At 68.9% G+C, this 25,453-nt stretch overlaps 1 protein-coding gene across 3 annotated transcripts in view; it reads right to left on the minus strand.

Annotated features, from left to right (window-relative positions):
- LOC114106909 (serine/threonine-protein phosphatase 2A regulatory subunit B'' subunit beta-like) overlaps nucleotides 1-25,453 on the minus strand; it is a 39,614-nt gene that overhangs the window by 10,105 nt on the left and 4,056 nt on the right. For 2 of the 3 annotated variants that reach the window (XM_071606906.1, XM_071606907.1), the window contains exons 2-6: nucleotides 10,452-10,637; nucleotides 3,788-3,891; nucleotides 3,480-3,582; nucleotides 1,716-1,790; nucleotides 603-689 (exon numbers count right to left, since the gene is read on the minus strand). In XM_071606906.1, coding sequence (XP_071463007.1) covers nucleotides 603-689; nucleotides 1,716-1,790; nucleotides 3,480-3,582; nucleotides 3,788-3,891; nucleotides 10,452-10,637 — 555 coding nt within the window. Of the gene's footprint in view, nucleotides 1-602; nucleotides 690-1,715; nucleotides 1,791-3,479; nucleotides 3,583-3,787; nucleotides 3,892-10,451; nucleotides 10,638-20,363; nucleotides 20,811-25,453 lie in introns of those variants that run through there. The other variant, XM_071606908.1, reaches the window with a different exon arrangement.

A 25,453-nucleotide genomic window follows, 5' to 3' on the forward strand; every position in this document is an offset into this window, starting at 1 on the left:
AGGAGGAGCGGCGGGTGGGTGGGGCCTCCTGAAGGAGGAGCGGCGGGTGGGTGGGGCCTCCTGAAGGAGGAGCGGCGGGCGGGTGGGGCCTCCTGAAGGAGGAGCGGCGGGTGGGAGGGGCCTCCTGAAGATGGAGCAGCGGGTGGGAGGGGCCTCCTGAAGGAGGAGCAGCGGGTGGGAGGGGCCTCCTGAAGGAGGAGCGGCGGGTGGGAGGGGCCTCCTGAAGGAGGAGCGGCGGGTGGGAGGGGCCTCCTGAAGGAGGAGCAGCGGGTGGGAGGGGCCTCCTGAAGGTGGAGAAATGGGTTGGTAGAGCTCGTGAAAAGGGGCCCGGAGCCTCTTGTGTCTAGGGGACGGGCTCTGCTCTGAGGAAGGGGCGGCTTCAGAGAGAGGGCAGCTTCCTCAGGGGTGAGTGGAGGAAGTCTGCAGGGAGGCCAAGGCGCAGGGCAGGCACACATGTCGGGCCATGCCGAGGACAGGCTGGCCATGCTGGAGACTCTGTGTCCCCTGATGGGACTTGGTGCTTGGTGGCCTGAGGGTCCTCTGTGCCGGGGCCCGCACCCGGGTCCTCCAGCAGAGGAAGGAGCCCACCTCCCCGGGCGCACCTGCAGGAAGGTGCTCCTCCGGAGCTCCGTGCAGGTGATCCTCCCAGTCCAGGACCTGTTGACGGTGTAGAATATCCTCTGGATGACCTGCGGGAGGAGGACCCTCAGCACAGCACCGGCGGGTCAGGAGGGGGCCTGCGCAGGGCTCCAGCCACCAGCAGAGGGCGCCCGCCCCCACAAGTCAGGCGGGGCCTTTCAGAACCACAGGGGCCCAGCTGCCTAAGGGCAGAGCCTTGCTGTGCTGGGGCTGCCCTGGGGGACGCAGCAGGGCAGGGCTGTGCTGGACAGGGACGGAGTGCTGCCCGGGCTGCAGGGAGGGATGAGGAGGGCTCTGCAGGCCCAGGGCTGCGTCTGAGCTCTCAGGGCAGGAGGTGAGCTGGGGGCCAGGGCGGGACGGCAGAGGCTGAGGACAGTGCCAGGTGAGCCTGGGGTGAGAACCTGCGGAGACTTCCACAAACAGCCCGGCACCGTGCGGAGGCACACGCGGTGGCCGCGACCTCCTCCCACGTGGCACAGCCAGCCTGACCTGCGGACGGGGCTAGCTCTGCCCCAGGGCAGGGGCGGCCGCAGCTGATCCCAGGACGCGCCCCCTGCTCACCCCCGCCCTGGCGCTGCCACGTCTCACGCCCCGAGCCGCAGGCTGCCTCTGGAAATCCGGCCCCTCTGCTCATGGGCAGTGCAGACCCACAGCCCCGTGAGTGGGCAGCAGGGTCAGCTGAGCTCACCAGATGCAAGGAGGGCAGCGCTCCAAGGAGTCCACTCTGCCCCACCCACGACCCCCCCGGGGCAGACATGTCCCTGCCACCCATGGCCCCGGGACAGGAGACCTCACCACGTCCCTGAGCCCTGCCGGACACATGAGCACTGTCACCACCCAGAAGCCCGAGGCCAGCGGACGCTGCATTCAGGTGCTCCAGTGTCATGAGGCCACGTGCTGTCCCTCGGGGTGGCAGCGCCGGTGCCTGGCCCACAAGCTCGTGATTGATATGTCTGACTCTGACTCGGTGGCGGTCGCAGCAGGGGCGGGGCCGAAAGCCTGCGGGAGCCCTGGTCACCCCGCAGCTGCTCTCCCAACACTGGCCCGGCGAGGGGGGCTCTGGCGCTGGGACTCACCGTGGTGATGTAGCGGGAGTGGAACTCGGACGCCTCCTTCAGGAAGGACAGGCCAGGGTGCGTGTTCACCACGTCCTGCAGGCACAGGGACAGAATGAAGGCCGAGCCACCCAAGCCAGTGCGGTGCGGGTCGCCCTGCCAGACTCGGCCGAGCCACGCCAGGGCCGTGGGAGAGGCTGCAGGTCCACCCAGGCAGCCTGGCACCGCCTCTCACGACCCCGCGGGCTGCGGGGAGCACTCCACCTGTGGACCCCACCGGCTCAGCCACTCCCCACGAGGCCCCTCAGTGCCCCGCCCTCCACGGGTGAGAAGAGCCGGGCAGCCACGCCCAGGGAGCCAGCCCAGCAAGGAAAAGGGCCCCAGCAGCGGAGAGGAGCCCCAGGGGACCAACTGACCCTGCCCCGGCCCCCAGGCCCCAGGGACCCCAGGCCCAAGTCAGCAGTCCGCACCCACACGGAAGGCTCTGCAGCTGGGGATTCGTGGGGCAGCACGGGGCGGGGCCCAGGCCTGTGTGGGAGGAGCCCCAGGTGAGCGGCCTCCCCTGACCCCCAGGCCACACAGCCGAGGGGACCCACATGCGCAGTCCGCACCACACGGAAGGCCCTGCAGCGGGGGTTCTGGGGGGTTCCTGGGGCAGCAGGGGGGCGGGGCCCAGGCCTGTGTGGGAGGAGCCCCAGGTGAGCGGCCTCCCCTGACCCCCAGGCCACACAGCCGAGGGGACCCACATGCGCACTCCGCACCACACGGAAGGCCCTGCAGCGGGGGTTCTGGGGGGTTCCTGGGGCAGCGGGGGGCGGAGCCCAGGCCTGTGTGGGAGGAGCCCCAGGTGAGCAGCCCCGCCCCCTGCACTCCCAGGACAGCAGCCCACGGGACCCACATGCGCAGTCCACACTGCGCTGGGGGTTCCTGGGGCAGCGGGGGGCGGAGCCTAGGCCTGTGTGGGAGGAGCCCCAGGTGAGCAGCCCCGCCCCCTGCACTCCCAGGACAGCAGCCCACGGGACCCACACGCGCAGCCCACACTGCGGCTGGGGGTTCCTGGGGCAGCGGGGGGGCGGGGCCCAGGCCTGTGTGGGAGGAGCCCCAGGTGAGCAGCCCCGCCCCCTGCACTCCCAGGACAGCAGCCCACGGGACCCACATGCGCAGTCCACACTGCGGCTGGGGGGTTCCTGGGGCACCGGGGGGCGGGGACCAGGCCTGTGTGGGAGGAGCCCCAGGTGAGCAGCCCCGCCCCCTGCACTCCCCTGACTACAGCCCACCGGACCTACATGCGCAGTCCACACTGTGGCTGGGGGGTTCCTGGGGCAGCGGGGGGGCGGGGCCTAGGCCTGTGTGGGAGGAGCCCCAGGTGAGCAGCCCCGCCCCCTGCACTCCCAGGACAGCAGCCCACGGGACCCACATGCGCAGTCCACACTGCGGCTGGGGGGTTCCTGGGGCAGCGGGGGGCGGGGCCCAGGCCTGTGTGGGAGGAGCCCCAGGTGAGCAGCCCCGCCCCCTGCACTCCCAGGACAGCAGCCCACCGGACCTACATGCGCAGTCCACACTGTGGCTGGGGGGTTCCTGGGGCAGCGGGGGGCGGGGCCCAGGCCTGTGTGGGAGGAGCCCCAGGTGAGCAGCCCCGCCCCCTGCACTCCCAGGACAGCAGCCCACGGGACCCACACGCGCAGTCCACACTGCGCACTGCGGCGGGGGTCCTGGGGCAGCACAGCGGTGGGGCCCAGGCCTGCGTGCATCTGGACACGGTGTCCCTCCAGGTGCGACGCTCACCTGCAGGAAGGGGACGAAGTCTTCCTGCACCAGGTAGTTGCAGCCGGGGTTCATGAGCAGGTGGACGAATTTGGCGGCTTCATCGTGGCAGTTTTGCAGGATCCTGGGGACAGGAGGAGGTCTGAGCCACCCTCCTGCCCCAGACGCGGGGGTGGGTGGACAGAGTACAGATGAGCGAGGAGGCTGGGGTGGACAGGAGGCCGGGCCATGGATGCGCACCTGTGAATGACCCAGCTCCAGGGGATGGCTACTGGGGAGGAGGACCCAGGGACCCTGCCCCCTCTGTGCCCTCCCTGGCCGGGACTCACTTTCTCCACATGGCCACGAACTTGTGGACGGACACTGAGCCTGTGCGCTCCCCGCCGGCTCCATAGAAGAGAGGCCCCTTCCAGTACAGTGGGCAGCCGCAGGCCTGAGGGACAGAGGGAGCGGTCAGCGGGCCCTGGACACACGGCACACACTTGAGCAGAGAGGGAGGGCGCTGCCGCAGACCACGCAGCCCTCCGCCCCCAGGGAGCAGGGAGAGCTGCCCTTGTCCTGCCGCAGGGCGACCGCCAGCCCTGGGGGTGGGAGGGGTGGCGCTGGCTCCAGTGCTCGGTGCACAGTACCCCACAGCACACAGCACTTGGTGTCCCTGGAAGGAGCCTGGCTGTGCCCAGGCCCAGGGGCCCAGCAGCACACGCAGAAGAGCCCCACCTTCGGCTGACTGCCCCAACCCAACAAGACCAGCAACCACACACTTCAAACGCGGGGCTGCAACAGGGCCAGCCACAGCAGGGCACAGCACAGTGGGAGGCCACCTCAGGCCCGGGTCCCGCCTCGCAGCCGCAGGAGGGCAGCAGGGCCACAGCACGTCCACGGAGCTCTCCACACGGCCAACCCAGCACCGGGGGCCTGAGACCAGGGAGCCCTGCGCTCTCCCAGGACAAGCAGAACCGCAGTGGGCCGGCTGGGCTCCGGCAGGGCGCTTGGCCAGCGTGGCGGGCCCTGGGTCCCCCTCTCAGCACCCCGTAAAGATAAGGAAACAGAGAACAAAGGTCTTGTGTCCACTGCAGCTGAAACGGTAGAGATCACAAACGAGAAAACACACCAGGCCTAAGGGGCCCGGCGCCAGCCATGCGGCCACGGAGCCCACGCAGGGTGGTCGCGTGTCCAGCAGGCTGGCCTTCGGGAGGCTGGGCTGGCATGATGGCCCTCTTGCCCAAAGCCGCCTGGGCACAGAAACCGCCCCCAGCAGTAGAAAGGCCCCAGGGCTCCGCAGGCCCGAGGCCCCGGACAGCCCCACCAGGCACCGAGGAAGGGACCACGCCAGGCTCCTCCCGGTTCTGAGCAGCGAGACCCGAGGTCCCCACCTGTCAAGGACCCCAGCCTGCGAGAGTGCAGCCACCGCACCAGGACAAAGGGCAAAACACCTCCAAAAATGGCTTCTGCACAGAACGCGGAGCAGGAACCCAGAAGGTGGGGGACACCCTCATCCTGGAAAAGGGAGCTGAGGTCGGCAGGGGTGTCCCCAGGTTCCCGGGTTGACCCTCACCCCGGTGCTGCTGTGGGGGGGCTCTGGGAGGGCGGAGCTCCTAGGAGCAGCCCATGAAGAGGACGAGGGTCCTCACCAGAGACCCGAGAGCCCCCTGCCCGTCCACCATGGAGGACCCAGGAGAAGGCACCTCTGGGAGCAGGAGCAGCCTCAGCTGACCCCGGTCGGCCCCGCCTGGACCTCGGGCTGCAGCCCAGAGCTGACCTGTCCCTGCCTGCTGCTCTGAGCAGCCGCGGTCACTGGTGACAGAATGGCACGGACAGAGTCGTGACCCACGGAACCCACAGGTCACCAGACACAGTGCAGACTGTGAACACTCCGTCCCTGTGTCGTGACAAGAACCCAAGTCACCGTGGACGCTGGGCTGGACAAAGAAGCTGACACAGGATGGGGAAGGAGGGGACCGTCACCATCTGCGTCACACAGCGAGGACGGACAGCTCCAGAACAGCGACGATGTGCCGGAAGTAGTGACCATCTCCAGCACAGCTGCTGGACCCAGGAGGACAGCCACACAGATGGCCAGTGCCCCAGCACAGGGCTCAGCCACCAGGAAGGGGCATTTAGTCGAAGGCTGCTGCTCTGCAGTGCTGCGCACAGTCCTCCAGGGCGCTGCTGATCAGAGACGGACCGCGGGCCACCAAGAGGGCCCAGGACACGGCCCTCCCCGCACACAGGTCCACACCAGGCTTGGCGGATGACCCGCCCGTGTGAGCAGCACGCGAGACCATGGCCACCCAGAACCTGCAGCCTCAGACAGCCCAGGAGCAGAGCAGACGCGCGGGGCCCAACAACAGGCCCCGGGGGCCCAGCCAGGCCCCGGCCTCCTGAAACCTGCCCAGAGACCTCCAGCAACGAGGCCCAGATGGTTCCTGCCCAGGAGTGCCCACGAGACGGCTCTGAAGGCGTGCACCTCGAAGAACCTGCGCCATCCTCCTGCACCAGGCAAAGCAGATACCAGGAGGGGAGGGGCCTCATGCCACACCAGGTCACCAGCACCAAGTGTCCAGGTGCACCAGGTCACCAAGACTGCACCAAGCCAACCTGCAGGAGCAGTACTCAGCTCACAGCACCACGTGCTCACAGGGGAGAGGAGCAGCCTCAGCTGTACACCAGGTCACCAGGACTGCACCAAGCCAACCTGCAGGAGCAGTACTCAGCACGCAGCACCACGTGCTCACAGGGGCGAGGAGGAGCAGCCTCAGCTGTGCACCAGGACAGCATGACTGCATCAAGCCAACCTGCAGGAGCAGTACTCAGCACACAGCACCACGTGCTCACAGGGGAGAGGAGCAGCCTCAGCTGTACACCAGGTCACCATGACTGCACCAAGCCAACCTGCAGGAGCAGTACTCAGCACGCAGCACCACGTGGTCATGCAGGCTGCCCGTCAGCCTCTGTCGGTCACCTGCGTGAGTCACCTCCATCGGTCACCTCCGTCAGTCACCTCCGTCAGTCACCTCCGTCAGTCACCTCCGTCCACTGAGGTGTGAAAAGCAAGCGGGTAACCCTGTCCGCACAGGAGGCCCCAGGTACGAGCCCGCCTTCCTGACCGTGTGTGGCCGGCAGGAGGCTAGAGACGGGCGTCCAGCTGCAGGCAGCGCTGAGCCAGAGCCGAGGACACGCAGCAGCCACGTGCAACAGGGCCCCGGGGCCACGCCACAAATGGGCACCACCTCGGAGGGCGCCAGGAAGTCCCGGGCCCGCCCCCGTGACATCAGAAGGTGCTGGAACCGCGGGGCTGCCTGTGAGAAGCTCGCCTGCCTCCCACGTGCCCGCCAGGACCGCCGGACTCCAAGGCTGCCGGCCCTCAGGCACCCCACAGGCACCCCACAGGCACCCCGCCTCCCACGTGCCCGCCAGGACCGCCGGACCTCAGGTGTCCCGACTCTGATGCTGTCTCCCACCACTCGCCACGTGGGCTGAGGGGTCCCTGCTGTCCACCTGTGACGCTGGCCTCCTGCCCATCTCCTGTGCCTGGTGGGCTGAGGGGCGCCTGCTGTCCACCTGTGACACCTGCCCTCCTGCCCACCTCCTGTGCCTGGTGGGCTGAGGGGTCCCTGCTGTCCACGTGTGACGCTGGCCTCCTGCCCACCTCCTGTGCCTGGTGGGCTGAAGGGTCCCTGCTGTCCACGTGTGACGCTGGCCTCCTGCCCATCTCCTGTGCCTGGTGGGCTGAGGGGTCCCTGCTGTCCACCTGTGACACCTGGCCTCCTGCCCATCTCCTGTGCCTGGTGGGCTGAGGGGTCCCTGCTGTCCACCTGTGACACCTGGCCTCCTGCCCACCTCCTGTGCCTGGTGGGCTGAAGGGTCCCTGCTGTCCACGTGTGACGCTGGCCTCCTGCCCATCTCCTGTGCCTGGTGGGCTGAGGGGTCCCTGCTGTCCACGTGTGACGGTGGCCTCCTGCCCACCTCCTGTGCCTGGTGGGCTGAGGGGCCCTGCTGTCCACCTGTGACGCTGGCCTCCTGCCCATCTCCTGTGCCTGGTGGGCTGAGGGGCGCCTGCTGTCCACCTGTGACACCTGGCCTCCTGCCCACCTCCTGTGCCTGGTGGGCTGAGGGGTCCCTGCTGTCCACCTGTGACACCTGGCCTCCTGCCCATCTCCTGTGCCTGGTGGGCTGAGGGGTCCCTGCTGTCCACCTGTGACACCTGGCCTCCTGCCCATCTCCTGTGCCTGGTGGGCTGAGGGGTCCCTGCTGTCCACCTGTGACACCTGGCCTCCTGCCCACCTCCTGTGCCTGGTGGGCTGAGGGGTCCCTGCTGTCCACCTGTGACACCTGGCCTCCTGCCCATCTCCTGTGCCTGGTGGGCTGAGGGGCCCCTGCTGTCCACCTGTGACGCTGGCCTCCTGCCCACCTCCTGTGCCTGGTGGGCTGAGGGGTCCCTGCTGTCCACGTGTGACGCTGGCCTCCTGCCCATCTCCTGTGCCTGGTGGGCTGAGGGGTCCCTGCTGTCCACGTGTGACGCTGGCCTCCTGCCCACCTCCTGTGCCTGGTGGGCTGAGGGGTCCCTGCTGTCCACCTGTGACACCTGGCCTCCTGCCCACCTCCTGTGCCTGGTGGGCTGAGGGGTCCCTGCTGTCCACCTGTGACGCTGGCCTCCTGCCCACCTCCTGTGCCTGGTGGGCTGAGGGGCCCTGCTGTCCACCTGTGACGCTGGCCTCCTGCCCACCTCCTGTGCCTGGTGGGCTGAGGGGCCCTGCTGTCCACCTGTGACGCTGGCCTCCTGCCCACCTCCTGTGCCTGGTGGGCTGAGGGGCGCCTGCTGTCCACCTGTGACACCTGGCCTCCTGCCCATCTCCTGTGCCTGGTGGGCTGAGGGGTCCCTGCTGTCCACCTGTGACGCTGGCCTCCTGCCCACCTCCTGTGCCTGGTGGGCTGAGGGGTCCCTGCTGTCCACCTGTGACACCTGGCCTCCTGCCCACCTCCTGTGCCTGGTGGGCTGAGGGGTCCCTGCTGTCCACCTGTGACGCTGGCCTCCTGCCCATCTCCTGTGCCTGGTGGGCTGAGGGGTCCCTGCTGTCCACCTGTGACACCTGGCCTCCTGCCCACCTCCTGTGCCTGGTGGGCTGAGGGGTCCCTGCTGTCCACCTGTGACGCTGGCCTCCTGCCCATCTCCTGTGCCTGGTGGGCTGAAGGGTCCCTGCTGTCCACGTGTGACGCTGGCCTCCTGCCCATCTCCTGTGCCTGGTGGGCTGAGGGGTCCCTGCTGTCCACCTGTGACACCTGGCCTCCTGCCCACCTCCTGTGCCTGGTGGGCTGAGGGGTCCCTGCTGTCCACCTGTGACGCTGGCCTCCTGCCCATCTCCTGTGCCTGGTGGGCTGAGGGGTCCCTGCTGTCCACCTGTGACACCTGGCCTCCTGCCCATCTCCTGTGCCTGGTGGGCTGAGGGGTCCCTGCTGTCCACCTGTGACGCTGGCCTCCTGCCCATCTCCTGTGCCTGGTGGGCTGAGGGGTCCCTGCTGTCCACCTGTGACACCTGGCCTCCTGCCCATCTCCTGTGCCTGGTGGGCTGAGGGGTCCCTGCTGTCCACCTGTGACGCTGGCCTCCTGCCCACCTCCTGTGCCTGGTGGGCTGAGGGGTCCCTGCTGTCCACCTGTGACACCTGGCCTCCTGCCCACCTCCTGTGCCTGGTGGGCTGAGGGGTCCCTGCTGTCCACCTGTGACGCTGGCCTCCTGCCCATCTCCTGTGCCTGGTGGGCTGAGGGGTCCCTGCTGTCCACCTGTGACACCTGGCCTCCTGCCCATCTCCTGTGCCTGGTGGGCTGAGGGGTCCCTGCTGTCCACCTGTGACGCTGGCCTCCTGCCCATCTCCTGTGCCTGGTGGGCTGAGGGGTCCCTGCTGTCCACCTGTGACACCTGGCCTCCTGCCCATCTCCTGTGCCTGGTGGTCTGAGGGGCCCCTGCTGTCCACCTGTGACGCTGGCCTCCTGCCCATCTCCTGTGCCTGGTGGGCTGAGGGGTCCCTGCTGTCCACCTGTGACACCTGGCCTCCTGCCCACCTCCTGTGCCTGGTGGGCTGAGGGGTCCCTGCTGTCCACCTGTGACACCTGGCCTCCTGCCCATCTCCTGTGCCTGGTGGGCTGAGGGGTCCCTGCTGTCCACCTGTGACGCTGGCCTCCTGCCCACCTCCTGTGCCTGGTGGGCTGAGGGGTCCCTGCTGTCCACCTGTGACACCTGGCCTCCTGCCCATCTCCTGTGCCTGGTGGGCTGAGGGGTCCCTGCTGTCCACCTGTGACACCTGGCCTCCTGCCCATCTCCTGTGCCTGGTGGGCTGAGGGGTCCCTGCTGTCCACCTGTGACACCTGGCCTCCTGCCCATCTCCTGTGCCTGGTGGGCTGAGGGGTCCCTGCTGTCCACCTGTGACGCTGGCCTCCTGCCCATCTCCTGTGCCTGGTGGGCTGAGGGGTCCCTGCTGTCCACCTGTGACGCTGGCCTCCTGCCCACCTCCTGTTCCTGGTGGGCTGACGGGCGCCTGCTGTCCACCTGTGACACCTGGCCTCCTGCCCATCTCCTGTGCCTGGTGGGCTGAGGGGTCCCTGCTGTCCACCTGTGACGCTGGCCTCCTGCCCATCTCCTGTGCCTGGTGGGCTGAGGGGCCCCTGCTGTCCACCTGTGACGCTGGCCTCCTGCCCACCTCCTGTGCCTGGTGGGCTGAGGGGTCCCTGCTGTCCACCTGTGACACCTGGCCTCCTGCCCACCTCCTGTGCCTGGTGGCCTGAGGGGTCCCTGCTGTCCACCTGTGACGCTGGCCTCCTGCCCACCTCCTGTGCCTGGTGGGCTGAGGGGTCCCTGCTGTCCACCTGTGACACCTGGCCTCCTGCCCATCTCCTGTGCCTGGTGGCCTGAGGGGCCCCTGCTGTCCACCTGTGACGCTGGCCTCCTGCCCAGGCGCCCCGTGGCTCTTGGTCCTCTCACTGTGGGGCGCCCCACTCACCTTGGCCACCCTGCCCATGTCCTCCAGGGTGGCCCTCTCGTGAGGGAACTGGGTGAAGGTGCGCTCGATGCAGGTGATGACGGCGTCCACGTCCACCGTTTCCTTGGGGCGCCCTCTGGGGAAGTAGAAGGCTGGGATGCTGCGGCTGGCGGCCGGGGGCAGCGGCTCCGCCTTGCGTGCCTGGACCTGAGGGATGAAATGGCCACAGCTCATCAGACCCTGGGACTGTCCACCCTGTTTCCTAGCTATGGTCATGACAGAGGGACTGCATGGACAGGAGTGACCACGTCCTCCTGGATGACCCCTGAGGTGGACTGACGGGACCCTGCGTGAGGTGCCCCCACGGGTGACATGACCCTGCGTGAGGTGCCCCCACGGGTGACAGGACCCTGCGTGAGGTGCTCCCCACGGGTGACGGGACCCTGCGTGAGGTGCTCCCCACGGGTGACGGGACCCTGCGTGAGGTGCCCCCACGGGTGACGGGACCCTGCGTGAGGTGCTCCCCACGGGTGACGGGACCCTGCGTGAGGTGCTCCCCACGGGTGACGGGACCCTGCGTGAGGTGCCCCCACGGGTGACGGGACCCTGCGTGAGGTGCTCCCCACGGGTGACGGGACCCTGCGTGAGGTGCTCCCCACGGGTGACGGGACCCTGCGTGAGGTGCTCCCCACGGGTGACATGACCCTGCGTGAGGTGCTCCCCACGGGTGACGGGACCCTGCGTGAGGTGTCCCCACGGGTGACGGGACCCTGCGTGAGGTGCCCCCACGGGTGACGGGACCCTGCGTGAGGTGCCCCCACGGGTGACGGGACCCTGCGTGAAGTGGCCCCACGGGTGACGGGACCCTGCGTGACGTGCCCCCACGGGTGACGGGACCCTGCGTGACGTGCCCCCACGGGTGACGGGACCCTGCGTGACGTGCCCCCACGGGTGACGGGACCCTGCGTGAGGTGCTCCCCACGGGTGACGGGACCCTGCGTGACGTGCCCCCACGGGTGACATGACCCTGCGTGAGGTGTCCCCACGGGTGACGGGACCCTGCGTGAGGTGTCCCCACGGGTGACGGGACCCTGCGTGAGGTGTCCCCACGGGTGACGGGACCCTGCGTGAAGTGGCCCCACGGGTGACGGGACCCTGCGTGACGTGCCCCCACGGGTGACGGGACCCTGCGTGACGTGCCCCCACGGGTGACGGGACCCTGCGTGAAGTGGCCCCACGGGTGACGGGACCCTGCGTGACGTGCCCCCACGGGTGACGGGACCCTGCGTGACGTGCCCCCACGGGTGACGGGACCCTGCGTGACGTGCCCCCACGGGTGACGGGACCCTGCGTGAAGTGGCCCCACGGGTGACGGGACCCTGCGTGAAGTGGCCCCACGGGTGACGGGACCCTGCGTGACGTGCCCCCCCACGGGTGACGGGACCCTGCGTGAGGTGCCCCCACAGGGTCAAAGTCCTGGGGTGAACCGTGGCACTGAGCAGGTCTCCCAGCCCGGTCCCTTTGTGGCCACTCCGAGGACAGCAAGCTTGGCAGTGGGCCATGCAGACGGGCATCGACCCCTGGAGGGCCGGGCCCCAGGGCACCCAGGAGTGGGCAGCCTCAGACCTGGACACACACAGCTACCAAGTCCTGACCCACAAACCCCCGTGTCAGTGAGGGCCAGCAGAGGGACGGCCACAGACGGAGCCGGCGGACCTGGGCCAGGGGACAGCGAGGGCCACAGGAGGACCCAGAACAGCTAGGGAGAAGACAGGACCTGCCCGTGGAAGGGCGGCCGCCCCAGGACCCACCTGGGGAGAGGCCACCAGGAAGGCAGGCCCCCACCCGTCCAGCCACCCCCAGGGAGCCCCGACGCTCTCGAGACGCACACACGGGGCGGGGTGGTGGCCCGGGGTGGGGTGCATGCTGACCATGCTGGATACCTGGGCCGACCCCCAGGACCCCCAGAGAAACGCACGGACAACGTCACAGAACCCAAGCCCACCCAGAGTCCTACAGAGTGACCCCTGGCCCCGCAAAGCCCTCCCTGGCCACCCCAGATCTAGTGCACGCAGCTCCCCGACCTCAGTGACCGCAGAAGACCTCACAGGCACAGTGGACACGCACTGAGATGCTAGTCCCACCGTGACAGTCCCCCGTGCCCCTGGGGAGGGCCCAGCTCGCCTCAGGGACGTCCTCATGAGCCGTCCCAGCCTGGGCCCTGGTGGCTAGGGCCACCCCTTCTGCAGAGGCCAGCGCACACGTGCCCCTCCCACTGGCAGTGAAGGCTGCACGTCCACTCACCACCACCCACGGCACTGAAGGCCCTGCACGTCCACTCACCACCACCCACGGCACTGAAGGACCTGCACGTCCACTCACCACCACCCACGGCACTGAAGGACCTGCACGTCCACTCACCACCACCCACGGCACTGAAGGCTGCACGTCCACTCACCACCACCCACGGCACTGAAGGCCCTGCACGTCCACTCACCACCACCCACGGCACTGAAGGACCTGCACGTCCACTCACCACCACCCACAGCACTGAAGGACCTGCACGTCCACTCCCACCCACAGCACTGAAGGACCTGCACGTCCACTCACCACCACCCACGGCACTGAAGGACCTGCACGTCCACTCACCACCACCCACGGCACTGAAGGACCTGCACGTCCACTCACCACCACCCACGGCACTGAAGGACCTGCACGTCCACTCACCCACCCACGGCACTGAAGGACCTGCACGTCCACTCACCACCACCCACAGCACTGAAGGACCTGCACGTCCACTCACACCACCCACCGGCACTGAAGGCCCTGCACGTCCACTCACCACCACCCACGGCACTGAAGGACCTGCACGTCCACTCACCACCACCCACGGCACTGAAGGACCTGCACGTCCACTCACCACCACCCACGGCACTGAAGGCTGCACGTCCACTCACCACCACCCACGGCACTGAAGGCCCTGCACGTCCACTCACCACCACCCACGGCACTGAAGGCCCTGCACGTCCACTCACCACCACCCACGGCACTGAAGGCCCTGCACGTCCACTCACCACCACCCACGGCACTGAAGGACCTGCACGTCCACTCACCACCACCCACGGCACTGAAGGCTGCACGTCCACTCACCACCACCCACGGCACTGAAGGACCTGCACGTCCACTCACCACCACCCACGGCACTGAAGGCCCTGCACGTCCACTCACCACCACCCACGGCACTGAAGGACCTGCACGTCCACTCACCACCACCCACGGCACTGAAGGCCCTGCACGTCCACTCACCACCACCCACGGCACTGAAGGACCTGCACGTCCACTCACCACCACCCACGGCACTGAAGGCCCTGCACGTCCACTCACCACCACCCACGGCACTGAAGGCCCTGCACGTCCACTCACCACCACCCACGGCACTGAAGGACCTGCACGTCCACTCACCACCACCCACGGCACTGAAGGACCTGCACGTCCACTCACCACCACCCACGGCACTGAAGGACCTGCACGTCCACTCACCACCACCCACGGCACTGAAGGTCCTGCACGTCCACTCACCACCACCCACGGCACTGAAGGCTGCACGTCCACTCACCACCACCCACGGCACTGAAGGACCTGCACGTCCACTCACCACCACCCACGGCACTGAAGGACCTGCACGTCCACTCACCACCACCCACGGCACTGAAGGACCTGCACGTCCACTCACCACCACCCACGGCACTGAAGGACCTGCACGTCCACTCACCACCACCCACGGCACTGAAGGTCCTGCACGTCCACTCACCACCACCCACGGCACTGAAGGCTGCACGTCCACTCACCACCACCGACAGCCTGCAGTGGGGACATGGAGCAGGGGTTGGGCAGGGCAGCGGGCCGGCCGTGGGCAGGGGTGGCCAGGCTGAGCTCAGGCGTCAGTCCTGCAGGGCGTGAGGGAAGGAAAGCCCGAGCGCGGCTGACCTGGCCCCGGGCTGGACCAAGGCAGGCCGGGCAGTGCCAGCCGATGCTGGAAACCGGGAGCAAGGCCACGCCTCCAGGTCAGTGGGCCTCGCGTGCCCAGCCCCGGGCGGGACAGAGCCAGACACAGTGGCCGCCGCTGGGCGAGGCCGTGGCCAAGGCTGGCGTCCCAGGGCCTTTTCCCGGAGGCAACACTAAACACAGTGCCCAGCCACCACGGCCACGCTGAGCCGTGTCCCCCGGTAAAGGTCAGCAGGCAGATGGGGTGATCCCGGTCAGGGTGACCTCGTGCTGTAGGTGGGGTGGTCCCGGTCAGGGTGACCTCGTGCTCTAGATGGGGTGGTCCCGGTCAGGGTGACCTCGTGCTCTAGGTGGGGTGATCTCGGGTCAGGGTGACCTCGTGCTCTAGATGGGGTGATCCCGGGTCAGGGTGACCTCGTGCTGTAGGTGGGGTGGTCCCGGTCAGGGTGACCTCGTGCACTAGATGGGGTGATCTCGGGTCAGGGTGACCTCGTGCTCTAGATGGGGTGGTCCCAGTCAGGGTGACCTCGTGCTCTAGATGGGGTGATCTCGGGTCAGATGAGTGGATAAAGAAAATGTGGTCTGTGTGTTCAATGGAACATTACTCAGCCTTGAAGAAGAATGAAACTATGGCATTTGCCAGCAGAGGCTGGAGCTGGAGAACATCATGCTAAGAAACTCAGCCAATCCCAGACCCAGGCCAGACGTTCTCTGACGTGCAGATGTCAATCCACCACGGGGGGCAGTAGGGACAAGGGAGTCACCTTAGACTAGGAGAGGGGCGGGCGGGAGAAGAGGGATGTGGGCACAGGAAGGCCGTAGAAAGAGACATGCTGTTGCTGTGTGTGTGTGTGTGTGTGTGTCCGTGTGTGTGCGTGTGTGTGTGTGTGTGCCTGCAGGACCCCCGCGGCCCTGCAACCTGCACACTCAGAACCTCAGGACCCATCACCCCATCTGCGTAGGACACACCAACGGGCACAGACCCACTGGGGGTCCTGCACAGCAGACCACACAGACACTGAACTAGAAAAAAAGAGGCGGAGGCAGAAGAGGAGACCCAGAGGGGGAGCCCGGAGACAGGCAGAGACCGCAGTGAGGCCACCTGGGGCCCAGGAGCTGCCCAGGCAGGAGGAGCCCCTGGGGCCTTGACCCTGGTGGGGCCTGGACCCTGGTGCAGCCGCGGCCCCCAGGATGGGAGAGGATGCTCCCCACCCCCACAGCAGGGACACCCTCCCCTCCCTGAGGGTCTCCGGAGAGGCCTGAGGAAGCAGCGGGTCTCACGAAGCCCTCTGGGTGGGGCCTGTGGCCTGGTCACCAAGAGCTCACACACACAGGCCCCGCCCTGAGCCGCGGCTCAGCAGTGGGCGGCCGACCGCAGGTGCACACCCTGCCGGGTCAGACAGGCCCAGGGGCCACCACGGGCCTCCCCAGCCTCTCACAAGTGCTACTGCCCACACAAAAGGCCCCGAGTGCCCTCACAGGAGAGGTGGGCAGTGCTGGACCAGTGTAATGCCAAGGAAGACCCCGTGGGGCTGAGGGTCAGCGAGGGCGCGGGAGAGTGCAGAGGGCCCGGCGGGGGCTCAGGGCCAGCGAGCAGGAAGAAGGGCCTCCTCGTCCACGGGTGGCTGTGTCCACCGGTGGCTGACGCACGGCCGCAGCGCAGAGGGGGTGGCTCTGCCTGGGGAACTGGGAGTCCGGGGACACAGGGACAAGGGCTGAGCCCGGCCGCCCAGCAGACTGCAACAGGTGGGCGGGAGGACAAGACCAAAACAGCCTGCGGACGGACGGACGGACGCGGGGATTTACCAGCTCAGTCTCCTGGACGTAAATAGACCGGCCGCACAGCTGCAGGACATTCCTCTGACACAGGACACGCGGACAGCTGGGGAGGGGCACTTCCCAGCCCTAGGCGGGTCTCGGCGGATTCCAGAGGGTGTGCAGACACTTCCCTGACCACACTGGCCGTGGTCACGCTGCGCATCGTGGGCAACGCCCCGCAGAACGTCTGTGTGTGCGTGCAGAGGGCCTGGCTAGGTCCTGCTCTTGCCACTGAGGACCCGCTAGGGAGAGCCGCGGCCAGTCGCCCCACTGCCCGGCTTGGTCGGCGCTGTGCAGAGCGTGCCCTGACCCCACCGACACAGATGACCCCACCTCAGGGGGCCAGTTCTGGTCCTGCCCAGGGCACACTCACTGCGCCCGCCCGCCCACCACGGACCCACCTCGGACCCTCTGGCCTCAGCACACACACGTCCAGGCACTGCAAAACCACAGCCCTGCGTAGGGTGAGTGCCACCTCCTCAGGTGCACGGACAGGTGCCCCCGAGGGCAGAGACAAGGAAACAGCTGCAGGCACCTGGCCACCCTGGCGGCAGCGCCTCTGCAGACACCTGTCTCACCAGGCTGGCCTGGGGGGGGGGCAGCACAGAGCGTGAGCAGGACGCGCAGCAGAGACCCTCGGCACCACCCGAGGAGGGGACGCTGGGCAGGGCTACGGCGCAGGGGACGCCCCACAGAGGCCCAGAGAGATGCTCGAGGTAGGCTCAAGGCACGCAGCGTCCCCACTGTCCCCAGGAGGGGCCACTCTGAGGGGCAGTGTGAAGCCCGGGGTCCCTGGGTATGTGACGAGGGAGGTGGGCCGGGGGACACCCACGTCTTCTGGGCTGTCGCCCAGGCGGTGGCCACTGTTGGGCGGGAGGACCCGCTGCAGGCCAGCAGCTGTCCTCTCGGCCCGGAGACCAGCGCCCCCGGGAGCACCTTGCCGCAGCTGGGCACAGGCAGCACCCACGGCCTGGCGCTCCTGCAGCGCTGGGGACCGAGCCCCGGGACCCAGGCAGACTCCTCCCACCGAGCCCCAGCCCCAGGGGAAGCTGTGACCAGGAGCACAGCGAGGACGCGAGGGCCACCTCCCACCAGGTCGGGGCACTGGGTGAAGGGTCCATGCAAAGGTGCACACAGCCCAGGGCTTCACGTCCAGGGGAGCTGCCCAGGGCAGGTGAAGGACACCGGGGGGACGAGTCCCTCTGGACTGAGGCGGGGGGCGAAGGCCCTGATCCACACGAGGACACGGCCTGGCCCTGACCCCTCTGCAAGACGGGTGACACGTGCACCGGGCTGGGGGACTCACTGACGAGTCTGGGTGGACCCCACTGTGGAAGACAGGCGAGCACGGAGGACGCCCGTGTCCACCACCCAGGGAGGGCGGGGTGGCGATGGGCTCCGGGTGCCAGGAGCCAGGAGGGTGGAGAACCAGCGCGTCCCCACGGGAGCCCCGAGGCCAGGTGCCGGGCAGAGCTGGGGCTGGGACGCAGACTGCACTCAGGGCACAGTGCTGCGCTGCGTGCCGGCCGCAGGAGACCCAGGACCGTGTCTGCGTGACCAGGACATGTGACAACACGGGGAGAGTCGCACGGGCCAGGGCTGGGGAGGGCAGCACCCACACAGGCCCCCCAGGCCCGGGCAGGGCAGCAGGGTCCCGAGGACAGCGTCTGCAGAGCCTGCAGGCCACTCCTGTGCTGGACACTGCGGCCTGCAGGCCCACCTGGTGGCCGCACCACCTGGCCCACGGAGGGGGACGTGGGCGGTCATCAGGACAGGGTGGAGCACAGGCGCGGACAGAGCTGGAGGGGCGGGCGGAGGTCCGGGCTTCGCAGCTGTGACAGCCGTGGGCTCGCCCAGGGCCAGCCCCCCAAGGCCCACAGGCGCCCAGGCCCCAAGCCGGGCTGTCACAGTGGCGGGGACCCAGCAATGGCGGGCAGTGGACGAGCTCTGGCCTCTCCGCTCCTGCAGGACAGGACAGCAGCAGGGTCAGCTGCGAACAGGACAGGGCTGAGGCTGCGGGCAGCCAAGCAGAAGCAGGGCCTGTGGCCCACAGGTGCTCCTAGCTGCAGGGGCCAGCGCAGCACCCCAGAGCAGCACCACGCAGCCACCCAGGGCGGCAGCTCTGGACCCCCGAGACGGCACAGGGCCACGGCTGGAGCGTCTGGGCCTGCTGAGCCCCTGCCCACGGGCCACGTCCAGGCAGACAGGCCTGGGCCCCCGACAGAACCCCGATCTCAGGTGCTGGCAGCGACGGAGGCCAGACACCTCCCCGGCACCTTGCCGTCACCCGCCACCGCAGTAGAGAGCACCCATTCCCAGCCCGGGTCTGAGGCCCACGCCCAGGCAGCCGCCTGCCAGAGCCGTCCAGCTTCCAAACGTGACCTCTAAACTGCCATCCCCCACGGTCCCCACTGTCCCCACAGGCTCCGCCTGGAGTTGGGGACCCTGCGGTAAACATCCCCACGCAGTCACGGAGCCTGAACCAAGGACACAACCAGAAGCCACCACACTCCAGGTATGGCGGGCAGAGCGGCCGCTTACCTGCCCAACGCAGGCCTCCTGCCCTGGACACTTCCCCAGGCCCCACCTGGTCAGCCCCCCCCATCAGCAGGGCGGGAAGGAGACTGGCCTCCAAAATAACTCAGGACCCCCGCCCCGAGAGGAGCCCCCAGGCCGACGGAGAACTGCCGAGTGCACAGGTGAAGAACTGAGTGTGCAAGGAGAACTCCTGAGCGTGCGAGAACTGAGCGTGCAAGGAGAACTCCTGAGTGCGCAGGGAGAATTCCTTAGTGTGTAAGAACTGAGAGTATTAGGAGAATGCCTGAGTGTGCGAGGGGAACTCCACCATGTGCAAGAACTCTCGAGTGTGCAAGGAGAACTCCTGAGTGTGCGGGATGCGGGAGAGCTCCTGAGTGTGCAGGCAGGGAGAATCGAGTGTGCAAGGAGAACTCCTGAGTGTGCGGGATGCGGGAGAACCCCTGAGTGTGCAGGCAGGGAGAATCGAGTGTGCGAGGAGAGCTCCTGGGTGCACAGGAGCCAGAGGCCGGCAGGGAGCTGCAGGCAAGGCAGGGCGGACGGCAGGGTGGACGGCAGACGGGTCTGCCCCACAGTGAGGCTCCCCTGGACACTTCAGCCAGGGCCGCCTCCCACAACACCAGCTGCCCGTGCCCGGTGCCCCAGCCACATGAGGCCGCGGAGGAGCCCAGCCCCGCAGCCCCCGCCCCTGCCCCCCAGCATCCTGTCTCTGCCCCCCAGCAGCCTGCCCAGCTGCCCACAGGAGATCCACGTGCAGCCAGACCCACAGGGCAGCAGCACTGGTGGGCCCGGAGGACTCACGCGAGTCACGTGACGCCCTAGGGCCGTGGGTGACACAGGCACAGACAGCGCTTCTCTGAGCGCTCGTGGGAAGCAAGGTTCAAGTTCAAGTGCACTGCCCACTGACCAGCGCTCGACTGCACACCCAGCCGGGTGACCGGGCCTGTGACCGTGGCTGTGACGGAGGTCTCCAGGAGCTGTTAAGCCCAGCTTGGCCAGGACTGAGGCACGGCACTCGGGAGGGTGACCAGGCGGGTGTCTGCAGTGTTTATCACACGGCCGCCTCCTATTCACATCCACCCTCCTGCAGTCGGCGGCACTCAAAGGTCCCGGGGCCCAGGCTCTCCTCTAGGGGCTTGGCCGGCGGCCTGCGACCACCTGGCCCGGGGTCCTCCAGGTTCCCCAACTCCAGGGGACAGGACGGCAGGGGGCCTGACCCACCCGCTGGGAGCCCCTCAAGTCCCTGGACACAGCTGTTGGAGCCCTCAGGCCTCTCCCGGGCACAGGACAGCTGGCCCCCGCCCCACCTGCTGGGAGCCCCTCAAGTCACGATGTGCCCACTGCTGGGAGCCTCAGGCCCCCGCCCCACCTGCTGGGAGCCCCTCAAGTCACGATGTGCCCACTGCTGGGAGCCTCAGGCCCCTGCCCCACCTGCTGGGAGCCCCGCAGACCCCTCCAGTGAGGCAGGACCGCAGGCCCCCGCCCCACCTCTTGGGAGCCCCTTCCTCACCCTCCCTTGGCGAGGACACAGGACCCCCAGACCCTTCCTGGGGCCGGCCCTCAGCGCCCACCCACCTGCTGGAAGGCCTTCAACCTCTTCTTGAAGCGGGAGGGCAGCACAAAGTCACAGCCCCGGGCCAGCGAGGCCAGCTCCTGCCGCAGGTCCGGGTCTTGGCGAAGGGACAGGTCCCTGAGCCGCATGCCGTCGGCTCGCATGGGCCTCCGGGGGCCAGGCCGGGCACCGCGCTCTCGGGACGGGGCAGAGCCGGGGCCGGTGGTCAACTCGGGGGGGCCGCCAGGCTCAGCAAGCTCCATGCGTCCCCGGCCGGGCGCTCTGGGGACCGGCCCTGGGCCGCGCGCACTCCACAGGCTGAGAAGGGCGCATGGCGAAGGCGGGCGGGGGAGGCAGCGGCAGGCGGCAGGCGCCCCTCCCAGGCCCGGCCGAGCTGAGGGAGCGGGCAGGACGCAGGACGCAGCAGCAGGACACAGCAGCAGGGCCCAGCTGCCTGCACTGAGCAGGGCGTCTGCTCCTCCCCTCGGTGCCCCTCTCCCTCCTGTGGGAGGGGCCGCCCAGCAGCGGGAGCTTCAGGCGGTGACCCTGAGTCACGTGGCTCCTCCCCTCGGTGCCCCTCTCCCTCCTGTGGGAGGGGCCGCCCAGCAGCGGGAGCTTCAGGCGGTGACCCTGCGTCACGTGGCTCGTCCCCTGAGCACAAACAAGTCTCCCTCAGGGGGGCCTGGCCTGGCCACAGCACGGGGACCTCTGAGGCCCGTCCGCGCCACGACCAGACCCTGCGGCCTGCACCTGGGGCCAGACGCGGCTGGCTCCTTCCCCGCAGGCCCCTGGGCCCCGCCCCACGCTGGACACAGGGGCCCACCTGCCTGGCCGCACCCTCCCTGGCCAGCCCACTGCAGCGGAAGGCAACACGTCCTTCTCAGCCTGAGAGGGGTCAGCGCCCAGCGTCTCTCTGAGGTCCAGTTCACACACTGCCAGGAGCCCAGGGCCCAGCCCACATGGGGGAGAGCAGGGCCGTGGGCAGCTGGCTCAGGGCACATCGAGGGCAGCACAGGGGCCTCCCGCTTGTCCCCAGCAGGAGGAAGATGCATGTGCCCACGCTGGCTGCCCTCAGCAGGGCCTGGCCCTCAGGCTGCTGACCAACCCTCAGAACCAGTCCAGGCCAGGCTCACAGACAGACAGACGGACAGAGAGCAGGACAGGGCACCTGCAGGGGCCAGGCACTGACCGAGGGGGGGCCCTGAGAGGGAGCCCAGGCACTGACCGGGGCCTGCGAGGGAGCCCGTGCCCCATCTAGGGAGCCGCGCCGCCCAGCCCCGGCAGGCCACCCAGCCCCTGCAGGCCGCCCAGCCCCGGCTGCCCCAGGAGAAGGCGCCCCTCAGGAGGGGGAAGCCGGGCACACCCCTGAGGTCCCAGGCCGCGAGGCCGAGGCAGGAGGACCACCAGGAGGACCGCCGTCTGTGTCAAAGAGCAACAGGGGGCTGGGGACCGGCTCAATGGCGCGCTCGCCTGGCCTGCACGGGGCGCTGGGTTCCATGCTCAGCGCCGCGTAAAAAACACAATAAACACGTGGTGTCCAGCAAAACTGAAAACCCAGAACACTAAAAGAAAGCAAGCAACAAGGGCTGGGTCGCGCCCAGTGGAGGAACCGAGTGCAACCGTCACCCGACAGCCAGCCAGGGGCCCAGAGCCTCAGGTCCCCAAGAGCCCTGGCGGGCACCTGACCAGAGACACAGCCCCCTGGCCCCCGGGACAGCGGGTGCAAGACAGTGGCCTGACTCCAGGCAGCGGTGCCCTGGGCTCTGCCCTCCCCTCTGTCGACAGACTTCGCTTTCCGTCCTGTCACGGTCCCTGTCCTTCCGACCTGGGGGACTCCTCTCGTTAGCACAGGGCCAAGGTCTCCCGGCCGCGCTGCGTCCCGGGTCTGCAGAGGGGCAGGGGCACATCTCCTGCCCAAGCACGCCCCTGCCCGCTGCTCCTCAGCCCACCCAGGGTCCTCCACGCCTGACCCCTGCTCCTCAGCCCAGGGTCCTCCACACCTGACCCCTGCTCCTCAGCCCAGGGGCCTCCACACCTGACCCCTGCTCCTCAGCCCAGGGTCCTCCACGCCCCTGACCCCTGCTCCTCAGCCCAGGGTCCTCCACGCCCCTGACCCCTGCTCCTCAGCCCAGGGGCCTCCACGTCCCTGACCCCTGCTCCTCAGCCCAGGGGCCTCCACGCCCCTGACCCCTGCTCCTCAGCCCAGGGTCCTCCACACCTGACCCCTACTCCTCAGCCCAGGGTCCTCCACGCCCGTCCCCTGCTCCTCAGCCCAGGGTCCTCCACGCCCCTGCCCGCTGCTCCTCAGCCCAGGGTCCTCCACGCCCCTGACCCCTGCTCCTCAGCCCAGGGTCCTCCACGCCCCTGCCCGCTGCTCCTCAGCCCAGGGTCCTCCACGCCCCTGACCCCTGCTCCTCAGCCCAGGGTCCTCCACGCCCCTGACCCCTGCTCCTCAGCCCAGGGTCCTCCACGCCCCTGACCCCTGCTCCTCAGCCCAGGGGCCTCCATGCCCGTCCCCTGCTCCTCAGCCCAGGGTCCTCCACCCTGACCCCTGCTCCTCAGCCCAGGGTCCTCCACCCTGACCCCTGCTCCTCAGCCCAGGGTCCTCCACGCCTGACCCCTGCTCCTCAGCCCAGGGTCCTCCACGCCCCTGACCCCTGCTCCTCAGCCCAGGGTCCTCCACGCCCCTGACCCCTGCTCCTCAGCCCAGGGGCCTCCATGCCCCTGACCCCTGCTCCTCAGCCCAGGGTCCTCCACGCCCGTCCCCTGCTCCTCAGCCCAGGGGCCTCCACACCTGACCCCTGCTCCTCAGCCCAGGGTCCTCCACACCCGACCCCTGCTCCTCAGCCCAGGGGCCTCCACGCCCGTCCCCTGCTCCTCAGCCCAGGGGCCTCCACGCCCGTCCCCTGCTCCTCAGCCCAGGGGCCTCCACACCTGACCCCTGCTCCTCAGCCCAGGGTCCTCCACACCTGACCCCTGCTCCTCAGCCCAGGGGCCTCCACACCTGACCCCTGCTCCTCAGCCCAGGGGCCTCCACGCCCGTCCCCTGCTCCTCAGCCCAGGGGCCTCCACGCCCGTCCCCTGCTCCTCAGCCCAGGGGCCTCCACACCTGACCCCTGCTCCTCAGCCCAGGGTCCTCCACACCTGACCCCTGCTCCTCAGCCCAGGGTCCTCCACGCCTGACCCCTGCTCCTCAGCCCAGGGTCCTCCACGCCTGTCCCCTGCTCCTCAGCCCAGGGTCCTCCACCTGCCCAGCCCAGGGTCCTCGTGGCCTTCGCCTTCCCGGCTGGGCTGTGGCTGGCCGTCTTAGCGCGGGGCCTCTGCAGCGGCACATGTCCCCATGCCCCACCCCCGCCCTTCCCGAGCTCTCGTGGGGACCTGGGGACCCCACCCTCCCACCCCTCTGCCCGTCCTTGCGGCAGGACCCAGGCTGCCGCAGCGCCCACAGCCTCAACCCTGAGCCTGGGTGCGCCAGACCCCGGGGAGGAGCCCTGCGCCTGGGCTGACCAGCCCCAGGAGGCGGGTGGCACGGCTCAGCCCGTCACCCCACACTGGGCTCTGGCCATCCTAGGGGACGGGCCACCCCACGGGCGTGAGGCCCACCTGCACCTGCTTCCTGCAAACCTGAGGAGCCGTCCGTGTGCTGGAATCCACAGCCAGCCCCACCCTGACCCTCTGCAGGGTGCCCAGCCTCACCCTGAGACCTGTCCAGGGGTGGCCGCTGCCCGGGGTGGCTGGGCCACAGGGCGTGGTGCGGAGCAGGGCAGTATGGGCGGGCTCCACTGTGGGAGGCCCCTCTGCTGCTCTGAACCTCATCCCCGTGACACACCCTGGGGACCAGAGCCCACGGCAGTTGTGCCCGCCATCTGGGTGACCAGACCCACGGCAGTTGTGCCCGCCATCTCAGTGACCAGAGCCCACGGCAGTTGTGCCCGCCATCTCGGTGACCAGAGCCCACGGCAGTTGTGCCCGCCATCTCGGTGATCACAGCCCACGGCAGTTGTGCTCGGCATCTGGGTGACCACACATGTGAAGGAGCCTGCTGAAGACCCCCCAGCCAGAGCCCAGACGCGTCCCAGAGGGGTGGCTGGGCAGTGAACTGTGGTCACTAAGCGCTGGCGGGGCTCACGCAGCCAGCGCCACTGACCCTCCCGCAGGGGCTGTCGTGGTTTGGACGAGTGCCCAAGGCTCGCGGGAGAGACGCAGGAGGTGCAGACCGGCCAGAGCCAGGGCCTGGTCAGTCATGGGTCCCCAGCTGGGTGGCACCTGGAGGCCGGGGTGTGGCAGGAGGAAGGGGTCACTGGGCCGTGGGCTCTGGAGAGTGCAGTCTGCTTCCTGATGACCCGTGAGCTGCGTCCCTCCGCCACGATGTCCTGCCTGACCGCAGCCCTGAGGAGGGGAGCTGGCCCTCCGTGGACAGACCTCTAGAGCCCCGAGCGCCACGCAGACTTGCCCTCCTCTCCAGCTGACCTGCCCTCACATCACAGAGGTGGAGGCTGACTAGAGCAGGGGAGCACAGGGGACAGCGGGAAGCCACCCGCTTGGCATCTCCACGCGACGCGCTCAGCCACGTCACCACGCGACACGCGCTCAGCCACGTCAGCCTCCTTTCTTGGGCTTGAGTTGCAAATTTCTGCCCCAGGTACAAATGCACACAGAGGACCAGGGGTGGGCGGAATGAGGTCAGCCCCGAGAGAGGCCTGACGCACCCTGACTCACCACACAGGCCAGGGGGCCCAGGAGCCCTGGACCCACTCCTCAGGCCAGGGGCCAAAGGAGCCCTGGACCCACCGCACAGGCCAGGGGCCAAAGGAGCCCTGGACCCACCGCACAGGCCAGGGGGCCCCTGAGGCCCTGGACCCACCGCACAGGCCAGGGGGCCCCTGAGGCCCTGGACCCACCGCACAGGCCAGGGGGCCCCTGAGGCCCTGGACCCACCGCACAGGCCAGGGGGCCCCTGAGGCCCTGGACCCACCGCACAGGCCAGGGGGCCCCTGAGGCCCTGGACCCACCGCACAGGCCAGGGGCCAAAGGAGCCCTGGACCCACCGCACAGGCCAGGGGCCAAAGGAGCCCTGGACCCACCGCACAGGCCAGGGGACCCCTGAGGCCCT

The sequence above is a fragment of the Marmota flaviventris genome, chromosome Y (genome assembly GCF_047511675.1).
Source record: "Marmota flaviventris isolate mMarFla1 chromosome Y, mMarFla1.hap1, whole genome shotgun sequence".
Taxonomy (NCBI): domain Eukaryota; kingdom Metazoa; phylum Chordata; class Mammalia; order Rodentia; family Sciuridae; genus Marmota; species Marmota flaviventris.